Below are 20862 nucleotides of genomic sequence, written 5' to 3'. Positions count from 1 at the left end.
TTCAGTTTACAGCTAAAAAGGGAACACGGGGCACACTGTAATATGATTGGTAATGATTCAAAAGAATACAGCATACAACCTCTCAAGAAAATCAGATGCAGGAAACATGCAATGCAAATATAAGTACAAACAGAGGAACCTTTTATCTCTTGATATTACCATGAAGAAAGTTGCTGAAGATTGTTTATGTTTTACTCAGCATTTTGCCATTGTCAAGGTTCAATGACAGGAAGCTCTGATGATGATAAAAAGCAACGGGCTTCCAAGTTCATCTATAATGCATGCAGAACTTGTTTGTGCATATGTTGACTTGCGTAATGCCAGCATTGCTTTCAATAATAAAGCTGGATTTCTTATGCTGGTGTTTGACATTTATGCGTAAATCTAGTGTATAAGCAGATACGCGAAGCTAGGGCTTCATTACAGTTTAAGACATTTTAAAGGTAACAATGAACTGCTCTTTCAAATACTTATACTGTATATTTATAATATTCTTTACAGTTTATTTCCATATGTTCTTGTCCTCTCCCTACAGAGTTGAAAAAACACTTCCCTGACATCATAACTTAACTATGGGAGCTTGATAAAAGTAGTAAACCAGTCTGACTCTCACTTATTAGCTATAGATTGTGGTCCATATCAGCAAGTAAGGTTTTCTAAGTGACAATCAGGATCACAATGCAGGATCAAGTAAATAAAGAACCAGTCACACAGCTTGGAGACCACTGGCAACCGCTGGTCATGAGGGAAAAATTTAATTCCCCAAACGGCTGGCAAGTGGTTACTGGAAGTTGATGGCATTTGCAGGGAAATCAAGTGCTAAAGCCCCAGACACCCCCCCCCCCCCCCACACACACACACACACACCCGTGGCAAGTTGATAGGGAAAAATGTATATTACTCCACCTGTTGGCAAAAACCTCTTTGTGGTTGTTTTTCTAGCAGTCACTCACTCTCACAAGCTACTCGCTCCGCGGTACGGAAAGTGCAACATAAACTGGAAACTGAGGCTGGATATTGTTTCAAATAGGGCATGATAAGTTGTGCACTTACCAGAGAACTGGGACTCTGATGTTACCTGCGTTCTTTACACACTGTTGCTCAACAGACATCGCTTTGCCTGTGACTGCTGGTCCCTTGCGGATGTTCCAGGCTCCTGTTGCCTAGGTAAACCTCATATATTTCAATCAGTACTATTCTTCACTCTCATTGATGGTCGCTTCAGTCACTCACCTGGAAGCTGAGAAAAGTTTCTTTGGTTCCACCCACTTCCCTTCACTGGCAGTTATTTCGCCCAACTTACACAATATCTTTCACTTTCCATGGTGTCTAGTTCCCGCATCACTTGCAACGTGTATGCAGTTTTTCTAACCTGTCAGGTCTCTTACTGCATACCACTACATTTTCTTTCATTATATCGCAATTTATCCCACATAAATATCCAAATAATACCACAGTATGTGTCAAACCTTTTTTCTTGTAAGCGCACTATTTGGGTCTTTTCACACAGCTGTACCTTTCAGTGTGAACTCACTTATACTCAAAATAGCAGTGGTCAGTATAAAAGTGCACCGTTTGAGACACATTGTGTGTTATGTGTCTAATTTGTCCATTCATTCTCAGCTAAATACCTGCTTCACGCGATCCACCATCTTTCTGCAAAACAGCCTGAACCATGTAGCTGTATCGTAAAACCTAATCTTCACAGATAAAAGTGATTTGATCAGATATGACTGTATGATACTCCTGACAGTAAAAGCTGGTCAGTGGGCACTGAGTTTAAAAAAGTTTTCTCAAAGTTTACAGAGGTAGGGCTATAGCTTTGAAATGCACACGTTTTTTTTACAATTTGTCTTTTTACAGGTGCATACATATTTATATATGTATTTATGCACAGACTCCAACTGTATATACACACACAATAGCACTCTTGTAAGATATTAATGATGTTGTGAAAATAGTGTAGCAGTAGTCGGGGGCACAGTTTGCCACCAGAGCAAATGGGAAAGTTCTGTTTCCGAGCAAAGCCCTCATAAAACATTCATGTGACTTTTGCCATGAATTGGTTATCCGGACTGGGGAGGGAAGAGTGACAACGCACCGTCACCCGATAAAGTCTCCCATCTCTGTACTTCTCACCTCACACACTCATCACGGTTCCTTTTAAAATACTTCCAGTTTTAGATTCTCTCCCATGCATAAAGGAGCAGGAGCCATTTTAGTCACTGCAGCTGTCCAGCAAAATTTACTACAACCTTGGAGAAGTAATGCCCACTTATCTCTCTCGTACACAAATGTAGTTGATTTAAAGGAATGCCTACTTGCTATTCAATATTAATGGTCAGATAAAAAGGCAGGAAAGGATTTTTGAATGTGGAGGAGACTTGGAAGGAGTCATTTCTGAAATATGCATGAGTGCACATATGCACTGCTGGCTGTTTTGATGTGCACTGCTTCTCTATGCAAAAATAAGGGAGGGGTACGTCAACATTAGTAAAAGTAGTGTCATAACTGGCTCAATAAAGGCAACAAGTAGGGAGTTGATGCAAGAGATTTACTTAAAGAAACTTAACATTCATTAAGTCTTTAATAAAGCTTTACCAACACAAGCAACAGGGGACTGAGTCAGCAAGATAAGCAGTTTTAGCTGATGATCTTGGGCCACTCTGTATAAAATCATTGTCCTGCCTCTATCGTGAAAGAATAAAAGTGGTCATAGCAAATATTAACTTTCAACCTTGTTACAATTGTACAAACTCTGTTTTTGCCTTATGTAGGATATTCCAATGTATTTTTCCACATTTCAGTACATGTCTGCACCTATTTCCAATTTTCCCTGTAAAACATATAGCAAAATTAGCTGTGGTTCAAAGCCATGGTTCAAGATGTAAAATTGAAACTATATTTTTATTTTACGGATGGATAGGTGCATAATTTGTGCTTATACTTAGTGTTATGCTTTCATCTGTCTACATCAGTGAACTCCACTGATATGCAGCTCGTACCAGCATGAAGATCTATTTTATGACTTAAAAGCTTGCCTAATTACTGCGGCATTGTTTTTAACACAGTCATTAATGTGTTCATTCTCATACAGTTACACTCTGCTCAGTGCTGTGAGTGCTTTTCTAAGCTGACGTTTTTCATGCTGCATCTAGAACACCTTTAACCGCTTAGTTTTCTTTTTGTTTAATGTATCACTGGAGAAAATAAATGCATTCATGGACAGGCCAGTGAATCATCAGCTAAATTTAACAGATATGAAGTGGATGCAAGTAACTAAAATGTTTTTTTTTTGTTTAGTTTTTTTTGGTCCACAGCTCCACATTGCATCAGACACCGCAACAGAGGGCCTTCTCATCCGTGAACGCATGATTCATGTGGTCAGTTGAGTGTATCTGCATTAGAATTATAGTGCATTTTAATATAAAAAGGTCCAGTGATAGAGGAGACACAGCAGACCAATAATGTTGTTTTTTTTCTTCCATAGAGTATTAATGGGATCTTATATAAATATTGCAGGTACTTTTAGAGCTAATGTATCTGGAGTAGTGACCTTTAATGAGCAAATGTATATTTAATGTTATATTTACTCACTGACATGAGTGTAGTTTAGAAGACGGTGGGGGTCGACCCCCTGACAGACGTCTTCATGAAACCCAGCCTCACAGTGAAGTAGAGTCCGACCTGCGACTGTTAAATACCTCATTTTGTTGCAGTGAAGAAAGGAGAAGAATACATCTGAGCTGTGGGAATGTGAAAAAGACGTTTGCATGTAATCCAAATCTTTATCCACTGTCATCTATGACAACACTGCCACTCACATGGTTATGTGGAAATGTGTGTTTGCAAATTGTGTGTGTGGATAGGATAATACTTAAGACGTGGTAGCCAACTCTGTTCAGGATTTTGCTGGGACACCAAAAGGCTTTTCACACTGTCGGAATGTAAACGCGTCTCTATCTCTGGATGTCTCTGACATGTCTGATGTGTTCCCTTACACATACACTCACAAACTGGGTTTAACTGTGAACTCTATATTTTCTCAATAACCTTATTCTTTGTGTTGAGTTTAAGGAATGCACAAAGGAGTTGTTCAATGTGTTGCCGAGCTGAGTCTAAACAGGAAATGAATCTAGGTTCCTGATAATGCTTTGTATCCATAAAGGTCACAGATATAAGGATGCACACCGTATAATGTCAATTGTCACAGTTTCCATGCCAGCGCTATGGAATTATACTTCACGATTGATAGGCAGTGCCTTGGAGAATAAGGATATATGGGATACAAGAGTGAATGCAAATGCACATTGGTGTTTGGAGAGCGCTGACATGATTGTAATATTTGTATCTGACATGCATCAGAAATAGGATTCTGTGCCTGCCGACACTGATTTCAAACGTGAGGAGGAAGATCATGTCAAGGAGGCGTGTGTCACTCGTCTCTCCTTCAGTTTGCAGCTTGGCAGGCGTCACAATGTTTTGCACATTGAATTTCCTGTGTTTAAATCTGACACGCAGGTTTTGTTTTCGTTTTCCCTTTACCAAACTGAATATGATAATGTCACTTGGGAATTGCTAGATGAAAAGATTTCCATGGTGCCGTCAGCTTTTTTGCTGAGGAGATGAATTGAACAGTAGACGCAGGGTTTGAAACCAATACAGCATGCATTATAATGAAATCATCTTCTTTTTTCTCTTCAGAGAAGCTATGCTTTGAAAATGGAGTTTGCAAACCAAATTGGATTAGAAATGGTGGATATTTTGTTAGGTATCTCTCCAATTTCACAGTGTGTGTTTGCTTGTAGTGTGCGTGAACCTGCTTCAGTACCGTAGGATTCTTCCATGTGTAGCTATCAATATTAATGCCGGTTCAAAGCGTTGGGCTTTCAAACAGACACAGGTTTCTGCTTTATCTTTTAAGTTCTCTGTTTGACCCTGCTGCACCATCAAAAGATCAAATTTCAGATGTTGTTTACGTAAACCAGTTGCAGATGTCCTGTCATCGTCTACTCTTACACCTTGGGTTGAAGATGCTTTTACAATTTCACAACCCTGCTCCAGAAATGACACGTCTTGGGGAGCAAATATCATATTTTGCTCAGTTAGTTGCTCAGATCAGGTATTTCAGGCAGCTGTGACTTGATGCAGGCTTTCACTGCCTTTTTGAACAATTTGTGTTTGACTGAACAGGTACGCGCGCACACACACACACACACTTAGCTTTATAGCGCATTCACTTGAGATGCATAACAGTGATTTACAGCTCAAGTGTGGACGTTGAGCAAAGTAAAAGTGCAGGGAAAATTTTTTTAAAAATCTATAAAATCCTGTCATTGGGATTAGATCTCAAAAAACACATCAATATAACAACCAAAGCCAAATCCCACTGTGAATATCTCAGGGTTTGTTCCATCACCATGCTGCAGAATCAACACGTGAAGTGTATAAATATAAATATAAATGTGATTCTTATCAAATTATTTCTTTTTTCAATTGCAGCTTTGAAAAAGGGACGATTCTGGATCACTCCAGATCCCTACCACAACGATGACCACATCCAGATTGGACGGGAAGTAAAGATATCCTGTCAGGTACGGTAACAGAAAACACCGGGAGACTAAGCACACATGGTTATGCGTATAATACTGAGCTAATGTTAGTGAGTGTAATAAAAATAAAGCCTTTTAATGTCACAGGTGGAGGCAACACCTCCAGAGGAGCTGACATTTAGCTGGCTGAAGAATGGCCGTGCCCTGCGGAGCTCAGAGCGTATGGTCATCACCCAGACAGATCCTGACATCTCACCTGGAACCACCAACCTGGACATCATAGACCTGAAATTCACTGATTTCGGCACGTACACCTGTGTGGCTGCTCTGAAGGGAGGAGGCATCCCGGAGATCAGCATCGATGTCAACATCTCATCCACAACTGGTGAGCCTCACACCCCTTTGTGGCATCGACACACCTACACACCTCCCCCCAACAGATCTGACACAAACACATTGATTTCTCACAGCTACGTTAGTCAAACTCCGTTGGCTTCAATTTTTTAACTGTCTCATCAGTCCCATCAGTTTTGTAGATCATTTTAATATATTTATTTCATGATGGTCAAAAAATAAAGCGCTGTAATGTCACAGCGTTACATAATCCTCCATTGCATTGTTAAACCATATATGCTCACAAGCATGTTACATTTCGTGGGTCAAAACTGGCATGAAAATGAGTATTCAGTATCTGACGAGCATGGACAGCTGATGGATACTTATCTAGCGATTATTAATATCTGCAATAATATGTTAATTCAGCATGGAAAATGTTTGGAATCAGAGCAAGTGTTGTTGGGGCTCAAGTTGGATAGAAATGGTGGCAGTCCAATGAAAGTGGATCAGCAGGCAGTATTACGGCGCTTAGAGAGGAAACGTCAGCTTTACCTATGAGGTTTTTTTGTTACATAGGTGGTTTACCTCTTACCAGCATACAACACCAGCTTATCCTGGACACTTAACCTTCCCCAGAGCTAGTTTGTTTGAGATAAGAGATGAACTCATACAAATTCACTTTCTGCTATCAGGTCCGTTCTCAGGAAAGTAGTGTCCCAAATCCTGGACTTCAGTAATAAGAGTGTCTATAGTTTTCAGAGAGTTTTACTAACTTATTTTAATAACAAGTCTTACTGGTCAAAAATGCTTCAAATGCGTAGCTATTTTCAGACAGTGCTTTTGAGGCAACTTTTGTTATGAGTAAATAAACTTCAATACAATACTGCTATATAGAGTTTTTCTTTGGCTGCAATATTTTTCTAATATTTTTGTTTCATCATCTTCTTAAAATATGACACAGTGTGATTGCTGCCAGTAAGCTTGACCTTTCATGTGACCACTCCCAGCGTAGCTAGATTGGGAAATCTTAAGTTGTCTCAATGAGTTGATTACCATCTCTGTACGAACACAGAGCTTACTTGCTGATTTTAGGGTAAGTGAAGTGAAATTAAATATTCTGGATATGTTGGACTTGTGTGATATAGTTGCCAAGTTACAAGAAAAAAAAAAGGATTTCTTTTGAAGGGTGCTTTCACCCGAATTCATGTGTTCCCATATATTTTTACTGCTGTCTGGTGAGGTTATTACATATCCGCCACAATGTGATGCCCTGCCACGGTGGAGATGAATAGAGCATTGCTTATGGTGTTGACAACATGGTGCAATCATCATATTTTTCCTGTCTCAGAGAATGGTTGACAATAAATGCGTATTTGCAGCGAGGTTTGGGGATTTGTTGTATCAAGTTCACAAGTTTCAAGTCATGTGGCGCTTGCATGTTCTCCCCGTGTTATTTCTGGGTATTTCAGCCTCTTCCCACAAATCAAAGACATGCATGAGAGGTCGATTTTCAACTCTTAATTGGTCATAGATGTGAATTATCTCTTTGTTAACCCTAAAATAGACTGGTGCAATGGCTTTACTTCAGCTAAAGCTAAAGGGAAAAATCCATAAGGGTGTGAGCGGTTATGTAGCAAACTATCAATGTCGAGTCACTATGGAATACCCTGGCAGCTTTGAGTCTTCAGTGCCCACGTGACCCTGAACTTGATAGGCTTAAGAAAAATGCATCGATGCTCTCAAAGATGAATATTTTCAAAGAAACTCTTTATCTGCAGATTCTGTGTGTGTGTGTGTGTGTGTGTGTGTGTGTGTGTGTGTGTGTGTGTGTGTGTGTGTGTGTGTGTGTGTTGTGTTTAAGAATGTTTGAATGTCTTATATCTACAGGCTGTTTCTACATCTACACGCTTGCTCCCAGACTGTGTAATAGTCATAAATATGTCTCTTTGACTTCTGTTCCTGCACACATTATTACAGTAGCAACAGCTCTCTATCGCAATAAGTGTTCAATTGAACTTTGTGAATCAAAACTGCCTCCATTGCTCCAGCTAATCAGACACTAAGTGTCCGTTACCCTTCCATCTGTCTGGCTGCTTTCAGGACTGTTCCAATTAACATGCACTCACCAGCCACTTCATCAGTTTCACCTTGCTAGTGCTGGATTAGCCCCCTTTTTGTCTTCAGAACTGTCGTAATTCCTCACAGCATAGATTCAAAAAGTTGGTGGAAGCATTCCCCAGAAATGTGGGTTCATATTAATGGAGCAGCATCACATCTGAGGTTTGTGATGTGATGCTTCATCCTCCTGGAATCAGCCATCAGAAGATCCATCAGAATATGGGTAAAACATTGGGATAAATATTGTCAACAGCCATATTCAGCTAGGCTGTGGCTTTTAAATGATGCCCAGAGAGTACTAAGTAGCCCAGAGTGTGCCAGAAAAATATCCCCCACACCATTACACCACCAGCAGCTGGAATTGTTGATGCTGGCTTCATGTTTTCATGCTTTGTTGTTACTATCAGAATGTCAAAGCGGAAATCGACACTCATCAAACAAGGGAACATTTTTCCAATCTTCTATTGTCCAATTTTGTTAGCCCGTGCGAATTGTAGCCTCAGTTTCCCGTTCCTTTTTTTTGGATCATTCTCTTTAAACCCCAGAGATGGCTTTGTGAGAAAATCCTAGTAGATCAGCAATTTCTTTAATACTCAAACAGCCCGTTTATCACCAACACCCATACTATGTTCAAAGTCGCTTCAGTGACCTTTATTCCCCATTCTGATGCTCAGTTCAAACTTCAGCAGGTCGTCTTGACCACGTCTGCATGCCTGAATGCATTGAGTTGCTGCCATGTGACTGGGTGATTATGCATCCGTGGTAATGTGCACTTGAACAGGTTCAAGTGGCTGGCACTAATAGCCTATTAATAACAACATACCAGTCCACCTTGTCTACCGAGCTGATACAGTTTAGTATGGGTCGTATTGAGTCTGACTCAAAGAAAACCAGTCATGTACTGTGTCCTTCTGATTCTTTGACATTCTATTGTTTGTCAGTTGTTTCAAAAGAAAGTAAAAACTATGTGTAAGCTTTGATAACAGTATTCAGTCTTGAGCACAATAGTCAAAAAAGAAACTGACTCTATTTTCTATCCACTGTTTTAGATTTTAACATCAATCAAAATCCAAAAAGAAAAAAAAAGCTACTGTTTCACGGACAACAGAACAGAGACCGATTTATTAAAAGATTGCTACGAAGCACATTTAGTAAAGCTAACAATACCTTTTGTGCTTTCTTATCCCCTGGAGGTTTTGCAGTAATAGCCGAATGCAGTGGTTAGAGAGAAAAAGCAATTATACATTCATGCATGTGATATCACAGGAATGCTCGTCTTTATCTGTGCTATCTGTGTTGTATATGTGAGGTCAGTGAATGAGCTGCAAAGGTGTGTTGATCAGCAATTAACTCCACTGGGAGAAATCACCCCTTATATCCACACCCCGCAGACACCAAGAGGGAGTTTCCTGGTTGTCCTCGGCTCATCCCAAACTTCCAGATTCCGTTCGAGGGGTGGGGATGTAGAGGGTGGGTGGAGGGGAATCCCATGAGTTGGTGTTGCTGCTGGCATTGTAGATATCTCTTTTTTCTTGCTTTGAATTTCCTGGCATGTGTTCTGTGCTGATAAGTGACTGTTGGGTTGTGCGATGTTTTGATGATCGGGTTGCCAGCAAGCTTTACGTCCCCTTTTTACACACATATGCCTACACGGTGATAGCCACATTTACACCCTCGCGCAGCCTTACCCATTTTCACTGTACTATTTTTCTATCACACACACCTGGCTGCCACTCTCAGCGTGAACATGAAAGCAATGTGTCGACCTTGTGTGCATAATTATTGTTAGATAATCCTTTGATAATCCCTGTGCTATAAAACAGTGGGATCAATCGCATCTGCCAAGATTGTTTCCTCATTATCTTTTAAGTAGCACATTCTCTTCTTTCCGAGTGCCTGGGCGATGCCAGTGCATTAACACAGATCCTTTAATGTGCAAAAAAACTAAATAAATAAATAAGTAGAACACCGCCGTCTGACTGAGGAAATAACCACGGAAATGACTGGCTCTTTTGTGATCATATGAAATGAAAGCTTTCCTTAAGGCTTAGATTTGATTGCTTCTTAAGCTTTCATTGTTCCGGTCGAATGTGTGGGTATGAAATAGTATGAAAGAGTTGCGCTGTAGTAGCTGTTCCTGTCACAGGAAATAACATACTGAATTTTGTTTCTGCCGGTTAAAATTCCTGCTGCTTTACCTGGATGTGACTGGGCTGTTTGCTAAAGGATGCCGTGTTTCTTTCAGCGAGATTGATGCCACAAATCAGAGAAATGTCTCAGCTGAGCGCCATTGTATAGCTGCCGTGTACTAAAGCGCCTTGTGCCTCTGCCTCGCCTTGCGCCTGCAGCCTGTTGTGGGGTGAATAAGCCCTTTTTCTGTGCCTCTGCCTGTTTTCCTGAAGGGAGAAAGCCTGAGCTGCAATTAGAAGTCTTAATAAAAGTGTTTAGAGGAGATTACCACAGGTTTGCCAAGGTTTCGTACAGGGGAAGTGATTGGAAAGCATTTGAGCTTTAAAGTATCTCTTCTCTGAACAATGTCACACTTGCTGGCTGTTCCAACACTGCCTCTAGTTCCAGATTCGAAACCAGCGCTTAGCCAGAGACCACTCCACAGGATGCATTGATTAAAGTGAAAACTATTATTTTTCCATTCTTTCAACCTTCGACGAGCACAAATTTCTCGATTTTCTCCCTTTTTGCAAAACGGCAGTAATAAGCAGTTTACCGTCTTCACACACTCGTTAAATAAGCAGCTTCTTTCCTCGCCGGAGCTGCCGGAGATTGCGGTGCTAATGCTTATTTATGAGTGTCTGAAAACGAGGACACAGACTTCCCCTTTGGATACTGTCAAGATTAAGAACCACGGGATAAGTGAACAGCTGAAAAGAGTTACGAGCATTAGTGTAAAACATGCCATAAACTTCTAACAGGAACAAGCAAATGAATCCTTTCATTAACTTGTGTGTAAAATGTGTGTTTATGTCTTGCTGGATTATGTTAGATGACGTGATTACTGTCATTCTGAAATGTTATTTGGACTCAGACCGGAAATACCTGTGGGACATTTAAGAGATAAAATTTTAATAGCGTGCCGAGTAATTACAGATTTATTTCTGACATTTAAAGCTAATTTTGATCACAGATAGCCACTTAGCTAATCGCTAAAAAGCAGAATTGTAATTATCAAAATAGTGGAACCTAAATTACATTTGGATCTTTTAAACAGTTGTGCTTCCTTGACTCCCATTTGATACTTTTTTTTATTCAACAAATCACCGTCATGATTGATCACAAACGAAGTATCATGACTGAAAGTCACCCCTTTTGCGCGGGTGATAAATCCGCCTTTGATGAGTCCCTCAATTAGCAACCTGCTCACACCTGAAATCCTGGCACCACCCAGTGTCTCTGTCAATCTTAAGAATTACTGCAGTTAATTAATTAAGCAAATCAATTTCAAGTGCTCAGTTGATTAAGAAATGAGTTGGTTTAATAAACACAGTGTTCAAGCCTTTTTCTACAACAAAATTTGAGTCATCAGACGCGCAGGGGGGGCCCGCCGCTCTCTGTGTGTACTCCTTTTATGCACAATGTCGTCTTTTTGACTCTGATTTGTCATGATCTGCCATCATCTAAAGGACTGTGCCACATGTGATTCTAATAGGGACAACATGACTGCTGGCTGTTGACCACTCTGATGTGCTTGTTTTAGCAGCAAATTCCCTGACCCTTATAAAGAGAAACCTGGTCTGCATCCTGACTCAACTACAGGGTGAAAAAGTTCAAACTGCTCTTTCACAAATATTTGTCAGACTGCATGGCGTGATTTTACACATCTGTGGCAATGGAACTGAAAACCCATGAATTCAAAACTTAACAGGTATTGTCCAATACATGTTTTCACGTAGTGTACCACCTCGGTAACGATGGCAATATTACTACTTTTTCTACAATATCAGCCATATGAGCAGAGTTATCAGCTGTAATTTGCTGTCTCTTTAACTACTGTAAACGGTTTTTAGGTGGTTGAAAACACTCAAGGTTACTGGCCAATAATCTGTGTAGAAAAGTGGCAAAATGTTTAGTCTTGTGCTAGGCTTTTGGTAGCAGGTTTAAGTGTAGTTGCTGGAGCATTAAGCTCCCTATTTAACAAAGAACCTGAGAGAGCTGCTAACATTGGTTTGACCTCTCACTTCATCCTGTAACAGCTCATTGGCAGTTGAGAAATACTACACAGTGAATGTTCTTGTCAATAACAGGACTTTCTAACTCCATAAGCTTAATGCATGAAATGAATTATGCGTGTGATTGCTTAGCTACTACTGGTAATCTAGTGAGCCATACGAGCTAGCACTTGCACTTTGGTTTGAAAAGCTTTATGGCACACATAATTCAACCTTCGTATCACTTATAACCAGAAAGGTTGTTTACACAAGAGTAAAAATAAATAAATAACCATCCCCAGCACTGATAGGCCACAGTAAGCCACCCAGTCGCTTTCTTTTTTTTTCCTTCCACCAAATCAGGTTGGCTTTGCTTAAAAGAACAGATGATACTGTGCTCTGGCCATCAGATTGTAATGCAGCATACTACAAAATAAAGCATACAGATAGTGATGAGTTGTCATAAACTTAACTGATAGTGCCTTCATTTCACAGGTCTCTGCTTTGCTTGACTCCACATGTGTCTGTTTGGAGCAAAGCACAGCAAAAGAGGTACACACTGTGAAACACAGGTCAGAGGAGAGCAACAAAACAGGCTATTAACATATATTTAAATTATTTTTAAAAATTATTTGAACAATTCAGCGTGAAAAGTCACTTTATAATTATGTTATAAACACTGTGAGGGGTAGTAGCTTCAAAGGGAGGGTTCATATGACCACCTACAGCAGAGCTTTCAAGGATTCAAGGAGCTTTATTTGTCATTCGCATCACATGTTAACATGAGGTGGAACGAAATTGAACAGTACATTCATTTTCTGCTGAGTTGACCATTTATTTACATCCCTAGAGAGCAGTTAGTTATTTGGTTGTATTTTTTCATTAAAGATCTAAATTGCATATATCATTTTAATGCAGATCCCAGCTCCATCACCTTCAGTATGCTGAGGCAATGTCACGTGACAGATAGAAATCTTTCCAACTGAGCAAATGGCCTGAATAACAAGTTTGTCTTTGGTCTTGTAGAGCATTCACATCTAAAATCGAAAATTCATTAATTCAAGGTTTGAAAATGAAATTATAAACTGCACACAGGAACCAATCCCCAAAACTGGATGAACGACCCAATAGACTAACAGTGAGCGATGAACTGCGATGAAGGGGCTTACCAGCTGTCCCACAGCTGGGACACTGTCCTGAGAAATCCACCATATGACAACAATAGATGCCACTTCTACAATGGCGCTGGGCGCAATATGTCAGCACAGCACCTGTGATGTTCCTGTGGTAGATTACCGGTGCCCAAAGTGTCAGCGCAAATAAAAACTTCAGTTTGTTAATAAACACGCTTATGTGGATGTTTGGAGACGTTGGATAGCAGGGGTGTATCCATAGCTCAGATTGTTTTCAGAGTACAACATATTTGAATAAGATGAGATAACTTGCTGCATTTGTGCTCAGTGTACCTGCCTATAGCCTCCACCGCAACACCTGCAGTCATGCTTTATGGAGGTGACCATCTGGGAAATCACCTCCCCGTGCAGCTGGGAAAATCTGAGAAACATGAATAAGAAACACTCTCCCTCCCTCATTAACTACTGTGAAGGCCCCTTGAGCAATTTACATAAACTGTGGGCCATCCATGGGAGTTGTTCCCTGCTTAGCAGTAGAAAAGTGGTTGCATGCATTTGTTTTTAGACTGGACATTTCTTTTATTCTGTTTTGTTGGTTAAACAAAAAAAAAGAAGGCACTGGTATAAAATCTGCTGTGCTACAGTCTGATCCATGTGAAGAGTTTTTGAGATTGATTGTAGGTTATGAAATCTCAGGGGAATGTCACAGAGCTCAAAACACACACACACACAAACGCGCACACATTGTTATGTCAGTCTTGTCACTGCTGTGTCACAGCAGTCTGTGGGTGCACTCTTCCAAATTTAACACATCTGTGTATATTTATTGCACTTCAGCGACTCAGGGTGTAGATACAGCCTCCCCCAAAACAGACACACAGAAACACACAGATTCAAAAACATGTCCACAGTGCACCTATGGGACTCTTCACTCTGTCCCCAGAGCATCAGGACTCTGAGGAACAGAGTCCTGTCACATTGTGACCAACTCATTGGCCTCAAGCTGTCTGAGCACACAGTCTCATGCATGCATGCATACACACACACACACACACACACACACACACACACACTGCAGGACCTGGTTTAGTCGAGAGCACTATGTTGCCATGGTGATGAGGAGTGATGTCATAGCACTTACCCGAAAAAAGGGGGCAGTGGGAATGTTTATTCTCTAAAACATCACTCTGGATCCTGTCGCTGTAAGAAAATTCAAAGTGCCAGTTATTTCTACCTTTTTGCAGTTAGCTCATGTTGTTCTGCGTCTGCTGCAGTGCTGATGGATCATAATTAAAAGCTACATTTGAAGGATCGTTTCAGCGCAGTGCTGAGGCCAGACTAGAAGGTCCTATCTTGATTTAACCCATAAACCTACAGATACATACGCACAGTGTTTTTGCTCAGTAGCAAAGAGAAGAAGCATCGCATCTCATTGAGGAACTGAGGCAGGATCACAGCATGGTGTCACCCGTGGGTGAGGAGAGAAGCAGTGAGCGATACGTGCACATGTGCACGTGCAGAGACATTAACCGCGCGGACGCACGCGCGCTGCAAAGACGTACGCACACAGCGGGCATGCCTTGCAGGCATCACTGGCATTTGGATGGCTCTGGCACAATGAGAGCACAGTGAAAACCAGTAGCAGGCTCCCTTCCACACTGAGCATCGCAGTGGTCAGACTCAAACACTGAGGCAGGGTGTTCACTTGGAAAAAAGAGAGCAAGAGGAAGAGTAATGTACAGAGTAAGCAAGAGAGAAGGATGTGCGAGTTTCTGAGTGCGTGTATGCCTGTCTGTTTTTTTTTTTTCATTGTGGTGTGAGGAGAGACAATGGCAGCTGATAGCCAGTATTTGTGTTGCCAAACCCAACAGGTAGACAAACTGTAATTGCCTGCCTAATCTAGGCAGTGGAGAGGCCAGGTGTAATGATGGCAACTCGGTGAATAAACCTCTCCTCCACACTCTAATGGATGCTTGCTGCTCCTCTCCTGTCCTTTCAAACTCACTACTTCATTGTTTTAACCCAAGGAAATGCTCTGAATAGCAAAGTGGATTTAAACCTTTGCTGTTAAAATTGAGACATTGTGTGAATAAAAAAAATCAGCAAATGTGCAAGGATGAAATGAGGGTCCGCCACCACTGGCTCTGTGGAGGGCCTTTTTTTTTCTGTAGTGCCAAACACAATGCCAGTATTTTATCTATGAATGACCAGACTTCATTATTTCATGCAAATCACACCATCATGTTTTTTTGGTATTCACTGGCTCATGATCTGGTTTATGTGCGGAGTTAGGTAATAGCTTTTCATTTCTTGTATTACAGTAATCAAAACCTGTTATCCAGATACTGTAGTAATAGATGTTATTGGAATGACAGAAAATGAAAGTACTGTGATGTTATCATAGAGAATTATCATCCAACTCTACAGAATGTTAGTATTTTTTAGTATTTTTCAGCTCATTGTTTTGATTCTGTAGCCCATTTATTTCTCCGTGCCTCATGGAAGTGGGCACGCATTTGCTAGCATGTTTATCACATTACTCCAAACATTGACTAGACTAGATTAGACTAAATATTGTTTAGTTCCAGTTTTTAAATCAATTAATAATTGCAGCTTTGTTCTCATTCTTAAAAGAAAAAAAATCCACGAATAAGATTGTCTGACAGCATGCCCTGTTTACAGCATTTATTCAATTCTTGGTCATAATTGCCGAGCTATCAACAATGAGCTAATTTTAGAGTGCCACAGAGTCTTTAAAAGGCACAACCTAATACTTGAGGATCGTGAGATTGCCTTGTTTCTGACAGTGTGATAATTTATCCAAGACTCTGGGGGGAGGACAAAAGGAATCTGACCTGGAGCTGGAGCAGTGAAACGTCTGCAGGATTCTCACCTCTTACCCACACAAAAAATGGGGTTCAAAGAAATATAGCTGGACTCTGTTTCGTTTTCGTGAGATTGCTGGTGATTTCATCACTGTGAAACTCCAATGTGGCTTGACTCCATTCCAGCTGCAGCATTGTTTGGGCAGAATGACAGTGATTCGAAAATCATCAGGGAAGCACGACACGGTTTCATCATTGCTGAGAAGATTTTCACTCCTCAAATTGCTGGCTGTAAACTATTTTTCGGAACAGTGCTACAAAACAGAGCTGGAGTCTGTTGATGATTTGGACTCGCATATGAACACACTTATACACATACACAGCACTCTAGGAGCCGGCGCAATTTGCCAGGTTTACTAATTAAACAAATTTACTTGGCCAGCATGCTTGGTGAGGAACCAGACTATTTGATCCAACCTGCTAGATTTCCTGCCTTCCACACTTAGAAAAGACAGATGCACACATAAACACACTCAAGGATATCTGCAAATCTTCTTCTTCCTCTTTTTTATTATTAATTGTTTGCACTCACCCAGACTCTAAAATACCTGTTGTAAAAAAGGCAGGTATCTATTTATTGGGTCATATTTTTGTTACATGGCCAGGCTCAGTGCTGCATCACCTTTGGGAGGGTTCTCTTGTAAATGCTCTAAATTATGGGGTGCTAGATTGAGACTGAGTGGTTGCACGACTAGGATAGGAGGAGGGTAGGGAAGTAAAAAGCTGTGACGATTGATTGCGATGATGCAACTATGAATGTTAAAGTGATTTTAGCTGTGGAAAACGTCTCAGAAAAATAGTTTTGTGATGGGAAAGTGAGGAGATGATGAAAATGTGACAGTGAAAGTAACAATGCTGTTTGGCTGTTGATTGTAATGCCAGTGCTGCTACTGCTGAGAGTGTATTAGAAGTGTAAGGATAGCTCATATGAAGATCAAGACTTTGTAGTTACAAGGAAATCTCTTCTCTCGGTTTTGTGATTTACAATGACCCACAATCATGTATAAACACAAGCTTGGAATCAATCTAACTCCTGGCATCAAAGGCAACAGGAGTGCTTTACAAACTGTTGAACTGCTGGTTTGCTTTTTTTTTATATACATATATATATATAAATATCATGTCTTACTTTTCTCCTCTGCATGTTTATTTTGTAACTGTTTTATTCAATCCAGTTGAACATCGGTTGCTGCGCTGATTGTGAACTATGTCTTAGATTTCACTGGACTAATCCCTTGTGAGGCCTAATCTGCCTGATCTTCATGCATTCAGAGTGGATGTGCAAACAGAACTCTTACTCTGTAGTTTACTGCATGGTCTACATTCCTTAGTCTTTTTAGTACCTGGACTTGTTTAGCTAATAAAGGCTGTCATTAACTATTTAGAATTTGCTTGTCCGCTCATTGCATTGTTCATCCTTTGCCATTGCTTGATAGCATTAAACCTTCTCACTGCTGTCCTTCGTGGTGGTTTTGCGTAGAGTACATGTTCAGACTGTCTAGTCCCAGCCGTTAGACATTACTGTTGCTAATATCCGCATGGTGCTTCCATAAAAGCTGTGTATGTTGCTGAGATGCCGCTTCATTGCCATCGCAACTTTGGATGCTCATTCGCTTCCCCCTCCATACCTTTTTCGCCACAACTTTCCCCAAGTTGACTATTTCCTCTTACCCCGCCTGCTGACTTTCTAGAGCCCCATATCAGTCCCTCCTTTGTTTTTCTCTTTCTTAGTTCCCCCCAACCTGACAGTCCCACGGGGCAAGTCTCCCCTGGTGGCCCGCGAGGGTGACACAGTGGAGCTGGAGTGCCTTGTTTCAGGGAAGCCCAAGCCGATCATCCTGTGGTCGCGAGCGGATAAGGAAGCGCCCATGCCAGACGGCAGCATGCAGATGGAGAGCTACGACGGCGTGCTGCGTATTGTTAATGTGTCCAGGGAGATGACGGGCTCGTACCGCTGCCAGACCAGCCAGTATAATGGGTTCAACGTGAAGCCCCGGGAGGCCATAGTGGAGCTGATTGTACAATGTGAGTTGACAGACTGTGGGTATTTTCTATATGTGTCTAAATTTGTGGGGAAATGCATTTTTGTGGTATAACTTGTAGCAGTGAAATAATGTGTTTGTACATGTGGTGCACCATTTGTTACTGTGATGTATTTTCTTTTGTATACCGTGTAATTATTCTAGTCCAGTGTGACCAGAATTGAACATTCACCCATTTCTTTTCATTTGCACCCATCCAATTTCTTTCTGAAGGCTGTAAAATTAGTCTAGTCCCCTGGTACCCTCCGTCAGGTCTAAGAGGAAACTGCTCTGACTCCGCCTCCCACACTGAGGACTTTATCTGCTGAGTGCGAGCTGAGCAGAACTAATATTTACTGAGACACAAAGCTCTTGATGCTGATGCCCCCATTTGAAAGGGCCTGGATGTGTGTTTGTGTGATGACCTGAAGACTGTGTGCCACCACCATTCATTGACACTCCTTTACCCTCCTTTAACACATGACATTCAGCATTAGCTTAAGAGCTAATTAGTGACCGGCTAATTTGTTCCCACTGGTATTCATTTCGTCTTCATTTATGGACATCCAAATCGAATATTTTGGATGAGCACCAGGAATTGAAAGAAGTGTCACTCACTGAAGATTCGGGGAGGTTTTTCTCCACCAAAGAAAGAGGGGAAGATGGATAAGAAGGAAATGAAAGCCATCCATGCTGGGTGCTTACCAGTCGCTGGCAAGTTATCATAGGAAATGGATAAACTCTCATGGCTTCCATTGTTTTCTCCATGGCCCACTTAGTTAATCCATACATTCTTCTGTTTCAAATAATGCATTCACTCCTTTACCTAAAAGGAACCTAAGCAGCAACACAGCTGTTTTAAAGCACATTGTGAAATATATTACACTGAATTTGGTGCATATATCAAGTATTGTCAACACTGGACCTGCCAAAGAGAAAACTACAGAAGTTTACCCAAGCAACTACTGATATTTTGCTTGAAGAGGAAGTTCAGCTGCTGTTTTCTTAGCGCCACACTTTACCCTCAGTTATTTAAGAGTTTTATTGTACTTTTTCTGTAGCGTTCACATTTCAGCTTAGCTGTTACAGCCTTGTCTGTATTAAGAGAGTTAATGAAGTTTTGATGCGCTTTGAAGAAGACTGTCTTAAATTTGGGGCTGAATTGATTATGCAGCAATGACAGCTCGTATCAAAGGTTAGTGGCTTTCCCACAAACCCAAGTCTGACACCGAAAAGTAAACAACGGATTTAAACTCTGAGATGCTTTTTATTAATTAGCAGCATTCACTGGATCTGCTGTCTCACGCAAGGGCAGTGTTTTGGAACCAAATAAATAGTTGAATCCAAAATTCAACAAGCAAAGCCAGGTATTTTATTTATTTGTTATTCATTTATTAATAGTTCAAAAATGGATAATGCAGCTTTTCCCTCTCACCAGAAATCAGCTTATGGCAAATAAGCTGAAGCTTTCTGGTCAACATGACAGAATTAATTCTTTCTGCTTTTGCTTCATATTCAAATGTTACAACTTCATCCGCAAATCAGTAACTACTTAAAAGCTCTGACACATTTAAATTTGATCTGTTTAAATTGGGTTAGTCTTTTTGCCAATAATACTTTTAAATAGTATGCATGAAATTAAGCAAAATACATGTCACTGTAAAAGATGCAGTATCTAACACATAACCTAAAACATACAGTCTGCTGGCTGTACCTGGGCCACATTCTTTAACACTGTGGGTTATTAAAGTAAATAAGATGCCGCTGTCATGACCAGAGTTTATCAACAAAATCAAGACAAAGGTGTATTTTACCACTGTAATGAAAAAAAATTACAAATATCTAAATCCTTGTTTGTAATAATAATAAAAATGCCAAAACTGTTACAGTGCAATCATAAAGCTATCTCATAAGTAAAACAATTAATATACACGCGACAGGCAATGTGTGGCCCAAGAAATCACATAGAAGTTTTTTTGAATGCAGCACTTGCTTTATGACCAATTTCACCTGGCTACAGTCAGCAACCTCCAGGAACACTCACTAACCACATATACACATGTATGACTAGTTGATGAGCTGTCTGGGATGACCGATGATCTCAAGGCAAGACCCAGGGTTCTAGAGTAGGCCCCAGTTAAGTCCAATATGATAAAGATGTTAAAAAATACATTAAAAGCTTTGCCAATATTTTTAACATAACAAGCGGAAGTTCTATAACCTCTGAATGACCCCATCTCAGAGTCGAGGTCAGTATCACACATGCTTTCAGGCAGTATTTCTCACCTCTGACATCCAACCATGAAAGGTCATCTCTTATCACAAGCTGCTGCTGCTTTCTCCCCTCTGTATGTGCAACTGTGGCAGAAGGGTCACTTGCAGAGAGTGACTGTTGTTAGGGACACTCAGATGGAGAAGACATGCCTCAAGAGGCAAGGAGGGGGAAACCGAGACTCCGAGACCTCAGCTTAAAGACACGCATGCCTTTAAATCTACTCCTTCTCAAACATGGATTTGCCTTGGCATGGAGTTGCGTCATCGACACACGCAGTATAAGACTCGCAGTGAAGCGCATCAATTCACTCCAGATAATTCTATCTGTTCCTTTCAACACAATTTATTCTGAGAATGCAATTATCTCTCATTATCTAGTA

At 40.7% G+C, this 20862-nt stretch overlaps 1 protein-coding gene across 5 annotated transcripts in view; it reads left to right on the top strand.

Moving 5' to 3' along the window:
- LOC309688687 (MAM domain-containing glycosylphosphatidylinositol anchor protein 2) overlaps positions 1–20862 on the top strand; it is a 201327-nt gene that overhangs the window by 120554 nt on the left and 59911 nt on the right. For 3 of the 5 annotated variants that reach the window (XM_082504586.1, XM_082504585.1, XM_082504582.1), the window contains exons 7-9: positions 5503–5594; positions 5700–5937; positions 17892–18212. In XM_082504586.1, coding sequence (XP_082360712.1) covers positions 5503–5594; positions 5700–5937; positions 17892–18212 — 651 coding nt within the window. The remainder of the gene's footprint in view (positions 1–5502; positions 5595–5699; positions 5938–17891; positions 18213–20862) is intronic. The other 2 variants (XM_082504584.1, XM_082504583.1) reach the window with 1 other exon arrangement.

Source organism: Aulonocara stuartgranti (genome assembly GCF_965226115.1).
Source record: "Aulonocara stuartgranti genome assembly, chromosome: 15".
Taxonomy (NCBI): domain Eukaryota; kingdom Metazoa; phylum Chordata; class Actinopteri; order Cichliformes; family Cichlidae; genus Aulonocara; species Aulonocara stuartgranti.
This window is presented reverse-complemented; position numbering and strand designations above follow the sequence as displayed.